The sequence below is a fragment of the Miniopterus natalensis genome, chromosome 3, assembly GCF_054644295.1.
Source record: "Miniopterus natalensis isolate mMinNat1 chromosome 3, mMinNat1.hap1, whole genome shotgun sequence".
Classification (NCBI taxonomy): Eukaryota; Metazoa; Chordata; class Mammalia; order Chiroptera; family Miniopteridae; genus Miniopterus; species Miniopterus natalensis.
The window spans coordinates 97,409,447-97,425,982 of record NC_142083.1 but is presented as its reverse complement, the minus strand read 5'-3'; the positions used below and the strand labels follow the sequence as shown (position 1 = coordinate 97,425,982).

The following is a 16,536-nucleotide window of genomic DNA, read 5'->3' as shown; positions in this document are numbered from 1 at the left end:
ACCCCCTCAGCTCAGTGTCCCGGTTCCCACCTGTTTTTTCTGGTAGATAAACACCCGGCCTCCTCTCTGCTCCCCATAGAACATTGGGGCACCAATCAGCAACAGCTCTGTCTCCCCATCTTGGTTCATGTCAATGCCACACAGCTCACCACCGAAATAAGAGCCAATCTGCAGGGAGAGGAAGATGCTTGAGGAGGAGCCCGTGAGCAGGATACACCTCCTGCCTCAGCTGCATCCAATGTCTCAAATGAAAGTTTGAGTCTGGATCCCACTCAGAGCCTGGATGAGCTAAGACAAGTTGGGTTCCTTGAGGCTCAGTTTTTTAACTGGCAGGTAGAGATGACAAAGCTTACCTCAGAGGGCTTCGTGAGGAACGAATGTGACAGTGCTTGGCACAGGGTGGGCACAGCAGGTGGGCAAGTGTGCAGAAGGCAGCAGGGAGGTAACTAGTGTCACACCAGTCCCTGACCTGCAGTGCCCGTAAGCCATGCTCACCTGGATCCCCTCTATTTTCTGGATCTGGCTCCATTGTCTTTTGTCCCTTGACTCTTGGAACAACAGCACCTGCCCCACATGCTGGTATCGGGGGGCTCCAGCTGCCAGCAGCGATGTAAGACCTCGGGAGGGCAGCCAGGTCACTGTGTAGCCTGAGGAGAGAGAATGGGACTTGGAGTTGGCAATGCAATGACCGCTGGAAGAAGGTAAAACCCAGGAGAAAGGGGGTAGGGACCCTGGGACACTGGTTAGTAGCAAAGATGCATTGAAACATCCGAAGACCTTCTCCTGAGAAAAGGAGCCTGTGCTCCGAGCGGTACAGATCCCGCCATCCTGGTCCGAGGCTGCGTTTCTCAGACTGTGAGCAACGCCCCCCAAGGAGAGCAGCCCCAGCACAATTGTGGCATCTTCCTGTGGCTCAATTCACCTGGGGGGTGGGAAGGAGGCTATGGGTTTTTGTTGTTGTTTTTTAATCTTTATCCAAGGATATTTTTTCCATTGCTGTTTTAGAGTGGAAGAAGGGGGGGGGAGAGAGAGAGAGAAACATCGATGTGAGCGAGAAACATCATTTGGCTGCATCCCACTCGCGTGCCAACCGGGGCGGGGATTGAGCCTGCAACTGAGGTACCTGCCCTTGGCCGGAATCAAACCTGGGACCCTTCAGTCCTTGGGCCAAAGCTCTAACCACTGAGGCAAACCGGCCAGGGTGAGAATAGGTTTTTAAAGACATAATAAAATAAAAATGGGATACATTAATAAGAAGGACGCAAAGTTTATACAAATATTAAAGATAAAGCAGGAGACTTGAGAAAATGTCCTGCTTAAAGACAGGGCTGCAGGCTATCTTCATGCTTCATACCCCCGGGAAGGTGCGGGCCCCTTCCTCACAGCACTGATGAGACGTCTGAGCAAACGCTGCAGGAAGCAATCAGGGGGAGGCCAGAGCCAGGAGCCCCCCATAGGAACACACTGATTCAGAAAACGAGGAACTGGCCCAATTTGATCTTCTCTGCTTAGAGCAGCTGCAAGTGAGTGAGAAGAGCAGAGATGTCTGCGACCCTGTCGCCCGGGACAGGAAGGGCGACGCGGCCCACTCCCTCTCCCCCTCACTCGTGTGTACTGCTGAGGCGCAAAGGTTGAGAACTTGCCCTCTGAGCCAGAGACAAGGTTTCAATCCTAGTGTGGCTACGTCCTAGCTGCTGAGCCTCAGTTTTGCCATCTAAATAAATGGGGATAGCCCTGGCTGGGGGGCTCATTTGGTTGGAATGTCGTCCCCTGCACCAAAAGGTTGTGGGTTTGATTCCCCATCAGGGCACATACCTAGGTTGAGGGTTCCATCCCTAGTCAGGGGGCGAATATGGGAGGCAACAGATCGATGTTTCTCTCTCTCTCTCCCCCTCTCCCTTCCTCTCTAAAAATCAACAAAAACTTATCTTTGGGTTAGGATTAAAAAAAATAGGGATAGTACCAACCTTATAGGGTGGTTCTGAGGAGTCAATAAGACCATGGATATAAAATGCTTAGCACTAGGCTGGTGATATCTAAACTAAGATCTGAAGGATAGTAGCATAATAGGCACTCAAGTTTATGTTGATTCACTATTTATTCATATGCATGTGTGTGTGTGTGGTGGGATGGGAGCCTAACTAGAGATTAAAGTTTGGAGCTATTTCTTCTTTAGTGAGTAGCATTGCCAGCTATTTTAGAGGATGTTGAAGGGCGAAAAGCCGCCTTGAAAGCAGTGGCGTAGGCACTGCGTGTGCCAGCGTACCTGGGCTAGCCTGCCTGGGCGCCGCCTACCAGCGCTGTCACCCTCTCCAGTTTACCCAGCTGTAAACCGGAGATAACCAAAACCCCTGCTTACAGGGTTGTTGTGAAGATAAAATATGTTAATACATATCATGCGCTCAGAGCAGTGCCTTGCTCAGTAAAGAACGTCAGGAAGAGCCCTGGCCGGTTGAGCTCAGTGGTTAGAGCGTTGGCCTGCGGACTAAAAGGTCCCAAGTTCAATTCCGGTCAAGGGCACGTACCTCGGTTGCAGACTCGATCCCTGGCCACAGTCAGGGCACCTGCAGGAGGCAACCAATCGGTGTGTCTCTCTCATATCGATGTTTCTCTCTCTCTCTCTTCTACTCTCTCTGAAAACCAATGGAAAAAATATCCTTGGGTGAGAGTAAAATAAAATAAAATTTAAAAAATTAAAAATAAGGCCTGACAGGGAGTGGCTTAGCAGCTAAGCATCGACCTAGGATCCAGGAGATCACAGTTTGATTCCTGGTCAGGGCACATGCCTGGGGTTTTGGACACGATCCCGGGTGGGGGGCGTGTAGGAGGCAGCTGATCAATGACTCATCATTGATGTTTCTCTCTCTCTTTCCCCCTCTCCCTTCCTCTCTCTGAAATCAATAAAGACATATTTTTTTAAAAAAAGATAATTAAATAAAAAAAAATGTCAGAAAAAGAAAAGAGAGACAAGTCACTGAGGGTAGCCTCCCTTAGAAGGGTAGATGCCAGATGAACAGCACCAGTTTTCCCGAGGAATGGATTTAATAAGATCTTAGTGTTTTGATTGTTTAATAAAGCAGTGGCCCACATCTAGACAGAGGTGCTGGATGACGCCAGGCAGTTCTAGATCAACGAGACGGTAGAACTTAGAAGCAGTCCTGTCCCAGGGCTCTTGGGATAGGCTGACTACATGACCGTGAACTGAAAGAGCTATAACCTCCGAGTGGAAGGGTGAGGTCCCTTGGCAGCCTGAGACTGCCATCACCTGGGCAGGACGAGACTGCAACAGTGGCACCGGGAGGCAGAGGCGCACAACAGCAATAGTGGATGGACCACACTCATTATCTTTGTGCTTGGCATCTGAAGAACCCTGGAGGCTGAATCAACCCTGGGGTTCCTGGACAATTCAACAGGAGGAAGCCTCAGTGATGCTACTGGTCCTCCTATAGTGAGGCAGGCTGTTTTACAACGTACCTGGGATTTAATTTAGAGACAACTAAGTGACAACACAAAGAGGTCACTGTCATGGAAGAAGTTTTTTACTCATAGCTCCCCAAAGCAGGAGGTAGGCCGGCCATGCAGGGCCACAAGGGGAAGCACCAGGGCCAGTAAGGAGGCAGGAGGAGGGAGAGCGAGCATGGCCTCGAGCTTTTATTGTGGTTTCTGAGGGGAGAAATGAGTGAGGCAGGGCAGGCAAGCTTGAGCAAGGTTAGGATTGGACAGTCTGAATAACGTTGGCAGGCCCTGGGCTACAGAGGTTATCTTTAGGAGTCCAGTACCTGGCCCTGGGGTGGTTTAGGTCAGGGGGCATATTCACTTGGTTTATGAAAGTTAGATAAAGAAGGCAGTTGGGCTACAGCTCTGGGTCCCTCTGGATTTGCTGGCTGGCGTGTGGAGGGCCTGCACACAGGCGTGTTGTCTGCTCGCCGTGGGAACGAGCTGGCCCTGGGAGGGGCAGTCTCTCCCAGATTAGCAAAGCCTCAAGATATCAAGGCCTCATAAAATATGGAAAGTAAAATCATGATTAATACCCAGGTGAGGGGTTATTAAGGGAAAGTTAAGAATGTTATAACCATATTTAGACTCTGAGTTTGTTCATGCTGGCTGCTTAATTGCTTTCATTTATCTTTTTGAAAGTCAGTCAGAGCGACTCTCTGGTCCTTAAAACCAAAAGAACCCAGTGTAGAAGAGAGGCACTCACCCAGATATCCTGCTCTCGCTTCTGGTGTCAGTGGCTTATTCCCAACAAATGTATCATCCTGCAGGTCTGCTGTCAGGTCTAGAAAGCCACCAGCCCAGTCCTTGGCTCCAACTGCCCCCACGACACCATGGTCCTGCCCAGGGAAGGAGACAGCAGGGTCAGAGCAGAGTCAGCTGCATCCCCACAAGCTCCCTTGGCCTATTGCTCAGTCCCACCGCTCACCCCGCTGAGGTCAGCGCTGATTCCACTGGAGGACAGCTCCATGTCGAAGGATGTCAGGTCCTGTTTGCTTGTGCCTAAGGGACAGGGAGAGGAGAGCAGTAAATACAGTGATATTCATGAAAGGACTGAGAGAGAAGCACAGCATTTGCAAGGCAGAAAGAACATGAACTTTTGAATCAGACAAACTGGGAAGTGCTTATGCTCCGAGTCTCAGTGACACTCCACGAGCCCAGTTAGTGCAATCAGCTTGTCTAAGATGCACCGCTCGATTTCTGTTCCTACTCAGACTTCCCCACTTCAACAGATGGCACCTCCACCCACCTCGTGAATCATGCTAAAAACCCAGGAGGAAACCTTGGTTCTCCCCTGGCCCCCTGTTCCATCTCCAACATATCACTAAATCATGTTGGTTCTACCTCCAAAAGGCATCTGAACAGTCTGTGTTGCCACCACGCCAGTGCAAGCCAGTCTCATCTCTTCCCTGAGAAATGCAGCAACTTAGGTTTCCGACTCCATTTTCCTCTTTCTGTGCTTTTTCTCCATGGGGCAAGCCAGAGTAATCTTTTAAAAAACGTGACAAACCACATCTTTCTCTCTCTTAAAAACCCTTCATTACTTCCCATTGCTCTTTAGACCAAAATTCAAAGTCCTCCTAGGGCCTTGAATGTCCTGCCTCGTCTGCAGCCTTCCCCTGCTCGCCACGCTCCCTCCGCCGACCTTCCTCCCTGTTCCTCAACGTGCCGAGCCCTCCCGGTCTCTGGTCTCTGGGCCTAACACTCGCTCTTCCCTTTGACTGCAACACTCTTTGCCCGCGCTCTTCACATGGCTCTTTGAGTCTCGTCTTTCAGGTCTCAGCTCAAAAGGCGAGCCAGAGTGAGTTTTATCTCAACTAAAAAAAGGCATCGTCCTTGAAAATCCTATTCAAGCGGTTGGATCTGCCTTGTCCCTTTAGTGGTTTTCTTTACAGCACTTTGTCCAACTTGGATATGAACGCTGCTTCGGCAGCACCCTGAGCGTCGGATCCTCAGAGCCTGGTACATGGATGTCGCAGGCACAAATGCAAGTGGAAATAATACCACCAGCCTAGTAGGGACACTGAGAGGAATGAATGAAATAATATGGATAAAGTGCCAGAAACAGTAACGATTATGAATATTTGTGCATTCACTGCTTTGCACCGCTGAGCCGGGGCTACAGTGGTGCGAAAGCAGACACGATGCTGCTATGACGGGCTTCACAGTTTAGTGTGGGAAGCAGACACTGAGTAAGCAATCGGAGTGCAGTCTGTGTCGCAGGGGCTGTGATGGGGGACATACGACAGTCACAGAAGAAACCCCTGCCCCAGACTTGGGGATCATAGAGAACTTATCAGAAGTGGCATCTAAACCAAGACCTGAAAGATGAGGAAGGGCAGGGCAGGAGAGGGCGGAAGGGCTACGGATGATATGAGCTACAGTTTAGTGAGCACCTACACGGTACTAAGCAATTCGCTAAGCAGTTGTTAGGAGCTGAACTGTGTTCCCTAAAAAGGTATGTGGAAGTTCTAATCCCCCGCACTTCAGAATGTGGCCTTATTCTGTAATTAAGAGGTAATCAAGCTAAAATGAGGTCACTAGGGTGGGCCCCAATCCAATACGACTGATGTCCTTGTAAAATGGGAAATTTGGACACAGAGGCAGATGTGCACAGAGAGACGACAGCGTGAGGACAGCCATGTGACTGGATGGATGCAGCACAAGTCAGGAAATGCCAGGGCTGCTAGCAAACACCAGGAGCCAGAAGTGGCAAGGAAGAATTCTCTTCCAGAACTGTCGGAAAGAGCATGGCCCTGCTGACCCCTTGATTTCTCACTCCTAGCCTCTAGAACTACGAGACAATAAATTTCTATTGCTTTAACCACCGTCGTTTGGCACTTTGTTATAGCAGACCTAGGAAACGAATGCAGCTTTACAACCCTGTGAGACTGGAGTTATTATCGGCACCTACCAGAGAGCAAGGCGCCTACAGGGAAATGGCCTGGCTGACGTCACACAGCACAGGCAGGCGGGTTCTTCATGGGTCTGCCTGGCTCCACTGCATGCACCACATTGCTTCTTGAACGCTCACAGTCCCCTGGACACGGGGCCCAGGTATTCCAGCAAGATGTGGGGGCCAGGCCTGATGCCACCAGAGTGCTGAGCTGAACACCAAGGCAGTGTCCCAGCAAAGGGGCCTTCTCTGTGGGAACCATGTACCTTCCAGCAGACTAGGCCTCCTGGGGAAATACCATCCCATGGCCAGTCCTCCGTCTGGTGATGCCAATCAAAATCTTCTCTTATTCTGGACCAAGGAGGAGGGCCTGTGGGCTATGTGCAATTGGCCCCAGCCCACTCGCCTGTCTTAAGTAATTTGAGGCCTACGATAAGTGAAAATGAGGGAGCTGAGGGAGGGGAAGGCATTAGAGTCATTCTACAGGGCTCGGCTGCCACCAGCAAGAGAGAGGTCAGTTGTGGGCCCCAGCCTGGCCTAAGCTAAACTTCAAGAGGAAGATGGAGTTTCAGAGGGAATAGCTGCTCCTAAATCACCCTCTCCTAAATCCCTACCCGAGGTCTTTTCAGGAGAGTTCTTAGCACAGTGTCAGATACTGAGTAAGAGCTAATTACTATTATTCAGCCTGTCTCTACCCTAATGTCCCAGGTGAGCTACTGTATACGAGCCCCTGAACGCTCTCTCCAGGGTCTACCACTCACCCTCGATGTCATAGATCTTCTTTTGCAGCTCAGTGAACAGATCCTTAAGCTTCTCAAATGTGTCCAGAATCTTTACAAACTCTTTTGCGGGTTTTGAGGCAAATTTGTGGAGCGTCTGCTGGCTTGTCTTCGTCTGAAAATGCCTTCCGATCTGGGAGGGAGAGAAGAGTGCAGCGCTGACATCCCCAGAATTGCAGACCATTTTCCCTATTTCCACGAGACAGTGGCGCCAAGGCGAAAGGGGGGTAGGACTCAGAAACAGGAGGGGGAAGATGAGCTGTGGGAAGAAGGCAGAGGCCCGGGGCCCGGGGCCGGGGCCATACCCCAATGATGTAGCGGATGATGTCTTCAGCCGCGGCGATGTTGCCACCGTCGGTGGCTTCCCCGTCCGTGATGATGATTAGCACTTTGGTGGCATCTGGCCGCGCCCCAAGTTCCTGCCGGAACACCTGGTTCCTGAGTCCAGGAAAAGAGGATGTGAGAGACTCCCCCCAAATCACATTAAGTCTCCCCCAGCCCGCGCCCTCTCCTTAAGTTACTGCCCCGCTGATTGTGCAAAGGCCCCTCTCGCGTGCCCCAGGCGGCCCTTCCAGCCTTCCAAGTCCCCTCTGCACCCCCGCCTTGCCCTTGGGGCAGCCCCTCTCCTGAACCAGCATCCTCATGGCGCCCTGGGCAGGCAAGAAGTTGTTCCAGAGCCCATGGGTGGGAAGGGGGAGGTTTTGTGAGGGGAGACTCTGGAGTCCTGCCCTCTGTTTCATCCACAAGGCAACTATCCTTCAATCAGACATACTGGTGATTTAGGTGAGATTTTGATGGGGGTGGGGGTGGAGGGGAAAGCTCTATGGCCCAAGAAAACTGGAAAGTCACTTGTCCAGAGCAAGCTCCCAGAGCACCGTCTCTGCCGCATCCCATCCCCAGGCCGACTTAGGTCTCTGCTACAGCGAGCCTCCGAGGGGAGGGAAGTAGCTTCTTTCTGTGTCAGTTTTCCTGCATACTCATGTGACATGAGCTCCCCAAGGAAAGGACCGTGTCTGATTTGCTGCTGTATCTCTGGCTGCTGACACAGAGCAGGAGCTCAGTGTGAAACGACAGGAGGAAGGAAGGACTGAGTTCTGGGCAGGCCACGCTCCAGTTCCTGCGCTGTCCACAGCCTCCCTGTGAAGCACGAGACGCTGCCCACAGCTTTCGGTGTGTCCCAGCTGTATTGGAGCCATCTGACCCTTCTCTCCCCACCCCACAGCTAACCGGAGATGGACAATTAATCCAAGAGCAGCCGATCCACAACCCCTGGCTATGACATGACCTGCCTTGGGAGCAGAAGCTGCAGGCCACATGGGGAGGCCCCGGTGGGGGGTGGAGGAGAGATACAGAGGGGAGGGCTGGAAAGTGACCTGGAAGCTGCCAAAGACAGAGGTGCTCTGATGGGCAGGGCCGGGGCACCTGCTGTCAAGACCTCTAGTTCTATCTTGGAGGCAACATTTCTTCAACCTCCACCCACACAGACGTGGCCTATTATGGTTCCTGTTCATGGATTTCCACCCTGGTTTAAACCGCTGTCATCTCTCATCTGGATTTTTCAATAGCCTCCTAACTGGCTTCCCTGCTTCCATCCTGCCCCCTCCAGTCTAATATCAACCCTGCAGCTAGAGGGATCCTTTTTATTTTATTTTTTAATTTATTTTTAAATATATCTTTATTGATTTCAGAGAGAGGAAGGGAGAGAGAGAAACATCAATGATGAGAGTCATTGATCCGCTGCCTCCTGCACGCCCCCCACTGAGGATCGAGCCCGCAATCCGGGCATGTGCCCTGACGGGGAATCGAATCTCCATCGCCTGGATCCTAGGCTGCTGCTCATCCTCTGAGCCACGCCCAGCCGGGCCAGAGGGATCCTTTTTAAAAATATGAATCAAACGATCATTCCTCCGCTCAAAACCTCCAATGACCTCATCTTAGACAGAAGAAAAGCCAAAGTCTTCACAGTGGCCTCCAAGTCACCCAGACACCCACGGTCTCTGGCCTCTTTCCTGCTACTTTCTCCTCTCACTTACTCCTCTCCGGCCACACTGCTGTCCTGGATTTTCTTGGAACATCCCAAGCATCTCATCTTGGGCCCTTTGCTAGTCCCTCTGCCTGGAATGATTTTCCCCCAGGTTTCCACATGGTTCGCTTCCTCACTTCCAACAAGTCTTTGCTCAAATGTAACCTTCCCTGGTCTTCCTACTGAATATTTCTTTCTTTTTAATCAAATTTATATCTTCTACTGTATTATCTAATTTACTTATTTATCCTGTTCATTGCATTTCTCTCCCCTACTAGAATGTTAAGGTCCAAGAAGACCTAACATTCTATCTACTGCTATAGTCCCAGCCCCTAGAACATGGCAAACAACCACCTGCAGGCAAAGCCAGCCCATGGCTTGTTTTTATATGGCTCATGAGCTAAAATTGGTTTTTTATATTTTTGTTTGCAAAGGGTTACAAAAACAAAGAATAATGTGTGCCGGATACTGTATGTGGCCAGAAAAACCTAAAATATTTACTCTTTGGCCCTTTACAGAAAAAAGTTGCCAACTCCTAATAGGCAACACTGCCTGACACATGGCTGGAAGGTCAGGAAGCATTTATGAGCTCCATTTCTGTGACTGCTCCTTTTCGCTCCCACCGTTGACACTTTTTGGGGTGTCTTCCCATCCTGGGTGACCCCTTTCTCTAAGAACTGCCCCCTCCCCATGGAGGGACCCCAGAAGCCATGTCTGTGCCCCAACTCTATGCCGTAAAGTAGGCCAGGGCCACAGCTGGGTGGCAGTGGACGCCTGAGCCAGGCTGAGCCGATCATGCTCACGCCTGGAGGCTGGAATTCAGGCTGAGGAGCTGAAGCTGCCGCTGTCTCAGTGGATGTCGCCTGACTGTGTACCCACCAAAGCTGTCTACAGAGAGAAAAGAACGGACTGGACTGGACAGGCCAAGCAAGCCCCAGAAGGAAAGAGCTGGAACACACATGCAGAGCCTTGAGATGCACCACATGAGTGTTTAACCCATGCAGCTTCAACTCTGCATGCTTGGCAAGGAAATGAAAACGAGAGGAGCAAGTGTGACGGTCCAAGAGACCCTTCTGGCTGTTTCTCTCACCTTGAGTGTGTATACCTGGGAGCCTGGGATAGGAGATATAATTCTCTTACTCCTCAAATAAGGCCATTCCATGGCCAGTCTAATGTTTAAAAATAGGTATTTTTAAAATATACAATATGGCCCTTCAACACAGCCCAGCTATGTTCATTTAGGCCTCAATCTAATCAGCAATCTGATCCAACTCGGGGGGAAATTTTTTTCCTGTAGTAAATTTAGGAAATCAAGACATGCTCATTTCCAGTGTGGGACTTGAATATATTGGATTTTATGAACAATTCAGGGAATTCTTCAAGGATAATTTTGACTATCAGATTTTTGTCAAAAAATCACTTGTCAGTCATACACTGACTTCAAAGCTGATCCCTATCTAAGAAGTGACTGTACTGTGGCTGCCGTGGTTCACAATCACTTTCCAAGCCCTGCTTCTAGTCCCTCGAGAGGTCTGACAATCCTGCCTGTCCCAGAGCTATCCCTGCAGCATCCCTCTGGGATTTGGTCAGTATAAAGTCAAATCCAGAATCTGGACTAAAATTGCTCCCTCCACTTGAATTCTTACAATAGCCCCCCTCCCCCCCCCTTCGCCTCCCGTTGAGTTCTACACCCCAACGTGAAGAAGCAGTTTGCACAGAACGACTGACGGATGGGCTCTCTCCTGCAAAAGGGAACTCACGCGACATAGTTTATGGCACCAAAGGTGTTGGTCAGAAGGCCCATGTGCTTTACTTTGGCCAGCAGAACATCAGGGTTCTTCAGCTTAACGTAGTCCACGAAATTAAATTCTGTTTTGTAGTTCGAAGAGAACTGAACAGCGGCAAACTGTAAGAAGGAAGAAATGCGATGTAATACAGCCCTTTTCTCTTGTCTGCTCCAGTCTCGACGTCTTATCCAGGACCTGGGCAGCCCAACTCTACCTCCCTGACTCAAATCATTCTTTTGAAAATAAACAAACACAAAAATAAAATTAAATAAGCCTCTGGCCCTTTATGTAGGGCTGTCTGCTGAGCTCCTGATCTCTGGTCTGCCTTCCTCACCAACAGAAGTGGCTTCCAGGAGCCTTACCTCGGCCAAGTGACCCTACTCAGTAGGATACAGTTGGCTGGGCCAAAGGCAGCCGCTTGACTGAGGCTAGGCCAGTAAGAATTTGTTCTCTGAGATTCTGGAATTTGCAGTGGGAGGGGTTGGTTGAGAGGAAGGTTAAAACAAGTAAACAAGCAAAAAAGACCTCCTGAAACTTTAACGTGTGAACTTAAGAGCTTTCCACAGGCCCATGTGATCCAAAGAAGCTGAGGGAGCCATTCTACAGAGAGAGAGAGAGAAAAGGGAAGCAAAGGTCAAAAAGAAACAGAAATGAGAACCAGAGGAAATTCTAGACACTTTCTCTTCCTTGGATCTCGTTCCTTCCAGAGTTCTGGTTATAGCTTCTGGAGACACCTCATACTGAGATTTCCTTTTACGCCTCCAGCGAGCTTGGGCAGGCCCTGTTGCCTATAAGCAGCTGCCCTGACTCTGTTTACCTGGTAGGAAGTGTTGCTGAGTTTCTTCATCACATCCTTCATGAATTTCAGAATGTTCTGGAATTCATCTTGCCGCAAGCTCCCCGAGCCATCAAATAGAAACACCAGGTCTACGTTGCCCTTGAGACATTCTGCAGAAGCCAGACGCAAAGGGCTTTGGTCAGTGTCCCTGGCGGCTGGCCTGCCTGTGCTGGTTCCCGCGGATGGGCAGTGGTCCCCGCTGGGCCCCCAGTTCCTTACCCTGATAACCGGGGCGCCCTTTCAGCACAGGCCCCTGCAGGTTCTGCTGGAAGAGGTAGCACCGGCCACTTAGATAGATATTCTGGTCGCATGTCTGAGACAGCCCAGGGTCGCAGGTCTGAAGGAAGCAAAGGTAAAACAGTTGCAGCTTCCTCCTGCTGTGTAATCTGGGCATCATCAGCCAAGAACAAAAACCTTCAGGGTGGTCATCCCCTCACCTCACTCCCTATGTCTAATTGGTTCCCAAGCCAAGGTAATAGGGCCTCCAGGTTTCTTATACCAGTATCTCCATCCCCACTACCAATGGGTGCCAGTGGGTGCTTACTGCGTAGGCCCTAGAGGGTAAAATCTGAAATCCTTAGTTTGGCATTCATATTGTTTACAGCTGGACACCCTCCTACAGTTCCAGGCCCATCTCCTTCCATTCTCAATCACATATTCCGTGTTTAAGCCAAATCAAATTACTCAGTATTCCCAGAATACACAATGGTGTTCCTTTCATTTAGGACAATGCTTCCTGCCAGACTGCATTGTCTTGAAAGTTAGGACTCATGTCACGGTGATCTGCATATCTGAGTCCCCTGCCCCATGATAACCTGCCTAGGACAATGCTTGGCATATAATAGTAGCTAAGTAAACAAGCTCCGATTAAACACGGGGCCACTATTTCACTCAGTCTTCTATTTCTCACATAGCTGTTAGATGCTGCTGGACTGAATTGTAAAGAGCGATGGACTTAGAATCAAATGGGAGTTGGATCCAAATCCTGGCTCTACTTCTTTAAAACCAGGAGTCCTTGGCGAAGTCCCTTTGGTCTTGTTTCCTCATGTGTAATATGTGAGTACTAATCCTTAACTCGCCTGACTGTCTTGAGGATTAAAAAAGATAAAGCAGTGGTTTTCAAACTTTAAGCATTTCTGTACCACTTCACAATTTCTACCATATGGTATATCATTCATACTACTATTTACTTAATATTTTATTTACTTAAAAAAAAAACCAACTTTAGCTTCATGCTAAGCAATGCAGTCTAAGAAATCATTAACTTTATGTGTTTGTTGTATATTTTTCTACTAATCCATTAAATAAATATGTAACTGTTAAAACATTGAGGTTTATGTACCACCAAAAATCATCCTGTATATCAATGGTTATAGATACCTAACATTTGGAAAAACTTAGGTAAGTAAGGTCCTGAAAATAGCTGGCTCTTAATTTGTTCTCAACAAACACTGATTGACTTTGAATCTCTCTAATGCATTTCATCTTTCATAAGATCTTTTTTTTTAATCCTTACCCAATGATATGTTTATTTATTTCTTAAAGAGAGAGGAAGGGAGAGGGAGAGGGAGAGAGAGAAAGGTCAATGTGAAAGAGAAAATCGATGGGCTGCCCCTGGGGATTGAATGTGCCCAGACTGGGGATCAAACCTGCAACCTGGAAATGTGCCCTGACCTGAAATCGAACCCGTGACTCTTTGGTGCACAGGACGACGCTCCAACCAACTGAGCCACGCTGGCCAGGGCCTTCTATATGATCTTTAATCCATTTTTTTCTTTCTTCTTGTCAATCTGTTTCCTAGCATTGAGCTTCCCAGGCTCTGATATCACACTACACAAAATTCTTACCAAAAACTTTCCATTTGTGGGGTCTGTCGCCAAGGTCATTCCCAAGTACTTAGAGGTGTAGTTGGAACCTGTAGGCACCATAATATTGGTTTGGAGGAAAGCAGGCAATCCGGGTGTGGTGGGGCCAGCCTCGATTCCCCTGCGATGCCCCGATGCCACTCCTCCCGGCTCCCTCCCGGCGACTCACCACTCAGGCTCACTGGCAGGCAGCGCCCAGCGTCGGGCCGGCACTGATAGAGGCTCCCTGCGCTGCTCCCCTCGCCTGGCGCTCCCACGACAACCCTGATGAGAAATCTCACCTGTGAGATGGAGTTACCCAGGTCTTCACCTACCCACTCCTACCTAATAAGGGGCTTCCTACCCCCCACCAGGTACCCCAAAGCAATGCAGCCATTGTCCTTCAGGCCCCACCTATTCTTTCCTCCCTATTGAATCCCGGATAAATCATCCAATGCTCCAGAATTCCAGAAAGTTAAGGATTTGTTTCCATCTACAGTCTAGAAAAACTGAGGCCCAGAGGATGTGCCAGAATGTTACATTGTAAGTTCAATCAATCAGTCATCAATTCGAAAGTAACTTATGGCATAGCTACTACGTGCTATGTGGAGGGGGAGCTTGCTGTCCAGTTGGGGAGACACTCGGGAATCTAGGAAGAATTGCCACGTGTTTCAGGGGCTGTGAGGTTCCCTTTCCGTTCCGCATATGTGGTGCTTTAGTGGTGGATGGTCTTCATCCTACTACCCGATGGCCTTGCTCCTGTTTCTGAGAAGTCCCCCCACGGGCTCCCTGTGACCTGCTGGTTTCACTGGCCAGCCCCAGGGCTGGCATGGGGTCTCCTCCTCCCGGCCTCTGCAGGGCAGGGACGACCTGGGGCATCAACTCACTCGTTTCCAACCTGCAGGACTCGGTACCCAAAATGCCTCCCGGCCTGTGGGAAGGACAAGTTTTGCACATGCCGCACATCCAGGTTGTAGCTGCAGGCCAGGGCTGAGGGAGACAAAGTGCACATCAGCCAGGGACCCCCCACCTCTCCCCCACGCCCTGCATGCTGATTGGCGGCCACCCCAGTGCCCCAAGGGGACGGGTAGACCCCCAAGGACCCGCTCCCTCCTGACCAGGCAGCCTACACCCAGGCAGAGCTGGGACCAGCTTCCTTGGACTCCCCTCCAGGGCCTTAGCTCAGGGAGATATGGAACCGGGACTCCCTGCTGCCCAGAGCGCTGGCAGGCCCAGGCCTGGGACGGGCAAACTTCCCATTTGGCCTCCGTGCAAAGAAGGAAGGATGAGCAGGCAGGGGCCCCTGAGAGAACAGCAGGCCCTAGGGGCCCCCTGAGGAGACAGGTGTGCCCCAAACAGGGTGTATCTCCCCACACATTCATTTCTACCTCAAGCCTGGGGCCCAGGCACGCAGAGAACTCAAATAATGAGCCTCAGGCTTCCTGCCACAGGCTCAGGGTTTCCAGACGCCCTGATCCCTGTGAATCTGGCTCTTCACTCCTCCGATGGCCCCGCACTCCCCACCCCGCCAGGGACCAGGCTCTTCCTCAACCTCAGAGCTCAGGTTCTCCCACCTCAGGCAGCTCAGGCTCATCTGCAAGCCCCAGCCCTTCCTTTCTGGCCCTGCTCTCTTCCCAGGCCTCAGGCTTATGTCACAGCATCTTAGGATGTCAGAGATGAGGCCCCACCCTTTGTTCAGACAGAGAGACTGAGGCCCAGAAAGAGGGACGCCTTGGCTGAGATGGCACTGAGAGGCGGTACCGTAGGTGGGACCGGACCCAGCACAGCTCTAGGTTCCCATTACCACCTACCTTTTTCAGGGGCCCACTCCCTCACCCCTCTCACTGCTGCCATCTTTGTCTCCCTCCCCTGTCTTTTCCTCCATACCTTGCCTGTGCTTTGGACTCTGACTTTCTTTCTTTGCCCCCCTCTCCCTCTAGAGCCCTGGGCCCCACATTACCTGTGGCCAATTCCACCTTTAGAGCAGCTTCTCCTTGGCTCTCGTCTCGTAAAGTCTGCGGTTTCCCAATCGCAGACATGTCCCTTCCCCACCATGCCTCTCTTGCTTACCAAAGAGAAGAGGCCCGGACAGCAGCAGCCTCATTGCCATGACGCCCGAGGTCATCTCCAAGCGGCTGGCGGGACCTGACAGGCTCAGGCTCAGAGAACCCTTAGGAATTACTGCCAACCTAGACAGGGCCAAAGAGGGAAATGATCATGCTCTGGCGCTTATCGAAATGGAACTTTCTCACAGAGGCACCAGCCTGATGACACTGTGGTGGCAAAGGAGGACTTGTAGGGGTTGTGAAACCACAAGAGTTCAGAGAGGAAGCGTAAACGGGTTAGAGACATTTCCTGTGCCTGCTTGCATTTTCACATCCATGAGCAAACAGCATAGTAGCCAAGAGCCGCTGCGTCTCTGTCCTTCACTGACACATGAACTTAAGACTCTTCAAAGCTCAGTAAGGTCTGGTCAAGTCAACATAAAGGGACAGCCTTCTCTTACCATTGAAAGATGCCCACAGTACACTGTGAAAGAAAAAGACCAAGACACAGAACAGTACGTTTAGAAATTCATTTTGATTCTAAAAAATAAAAATAATACCCACAGAATGAGAGAAAATATTTGCAAATTATAAAGCTGATATGGGACATGCATCCAGCATATATAAAGAACTTTTGCAGCTCCACAATAAAAAGACAACCCAATTTTTTAAGTGGGCAAAGGATTTGAATAGACATTTGTCCAAAGGTGATATACACACGGCCACCAAGCACATGGAAAGATGCTCGGCATCATTAGTCTTAGAAAAATAGAAATCAAAACCAAAATAAGATACCACTTGGCATTCATTAGGATGGCTGGAATAAAAA

General features: G+C 50.2%; 1 protein-coding gene across 1 annotated transcript in view; it reads right to left on the bottom strand.

Annotated features, from left to right (window-relative positions):
• ITGAL (integrin subunit alpha L) overlaps positions 1-15,787 on the bottom strand; it is a 33,898-nt gene extending 18,111 nt beyond the window's left edge. The window contains exons 1-13 of the mRNA XM_016219182.2: positions 15,733-15,787; positions 14,550-14,652; positions 13,853-13,947; positions 13,666-13,733; positions 12,038-12,155; positions 11,798-11,928; positions 10,954-11,099; positions 7,476-7,608; positions 7,153-7,303; positions 4,424-4,497; positions 4,202-4,334; positions 496-647; positions 31-168 (exon numbers count right to left, since the gene is read on the bottom strand). Coding sequence (XP_016074668.2) covers positions 31-168; positions 496-647; positions 4,202-4,334; positions 4,424-4,497; positions 7,153-7,303; positions 7,476-7,608; positions 10,954-11,099; positions 11,798-11,928; positions 12,038-12,155; positions 13,666-13,733; positions 13,853-13,947; positions 14,550-14,652; positions 15,733-15,787 — 1,497 coding nt within the window. The remainder of the gene's footprint in view (positions 1-30; positions 169-495; positions 648-4,201; positions 4,335-4,423; positions 4,498-7,152; positions 7,304-7,475; positions 7,609-10,953; positions 11,100-11,797; positions 11,929-12,037; positions 12,156-13,665; positions 13,734-13,852; positions 13,948-14,549; positions 14,653-15,732) is intronic.
• Positions 15,788-16,536: the final 749 nt, after the last annotated feature.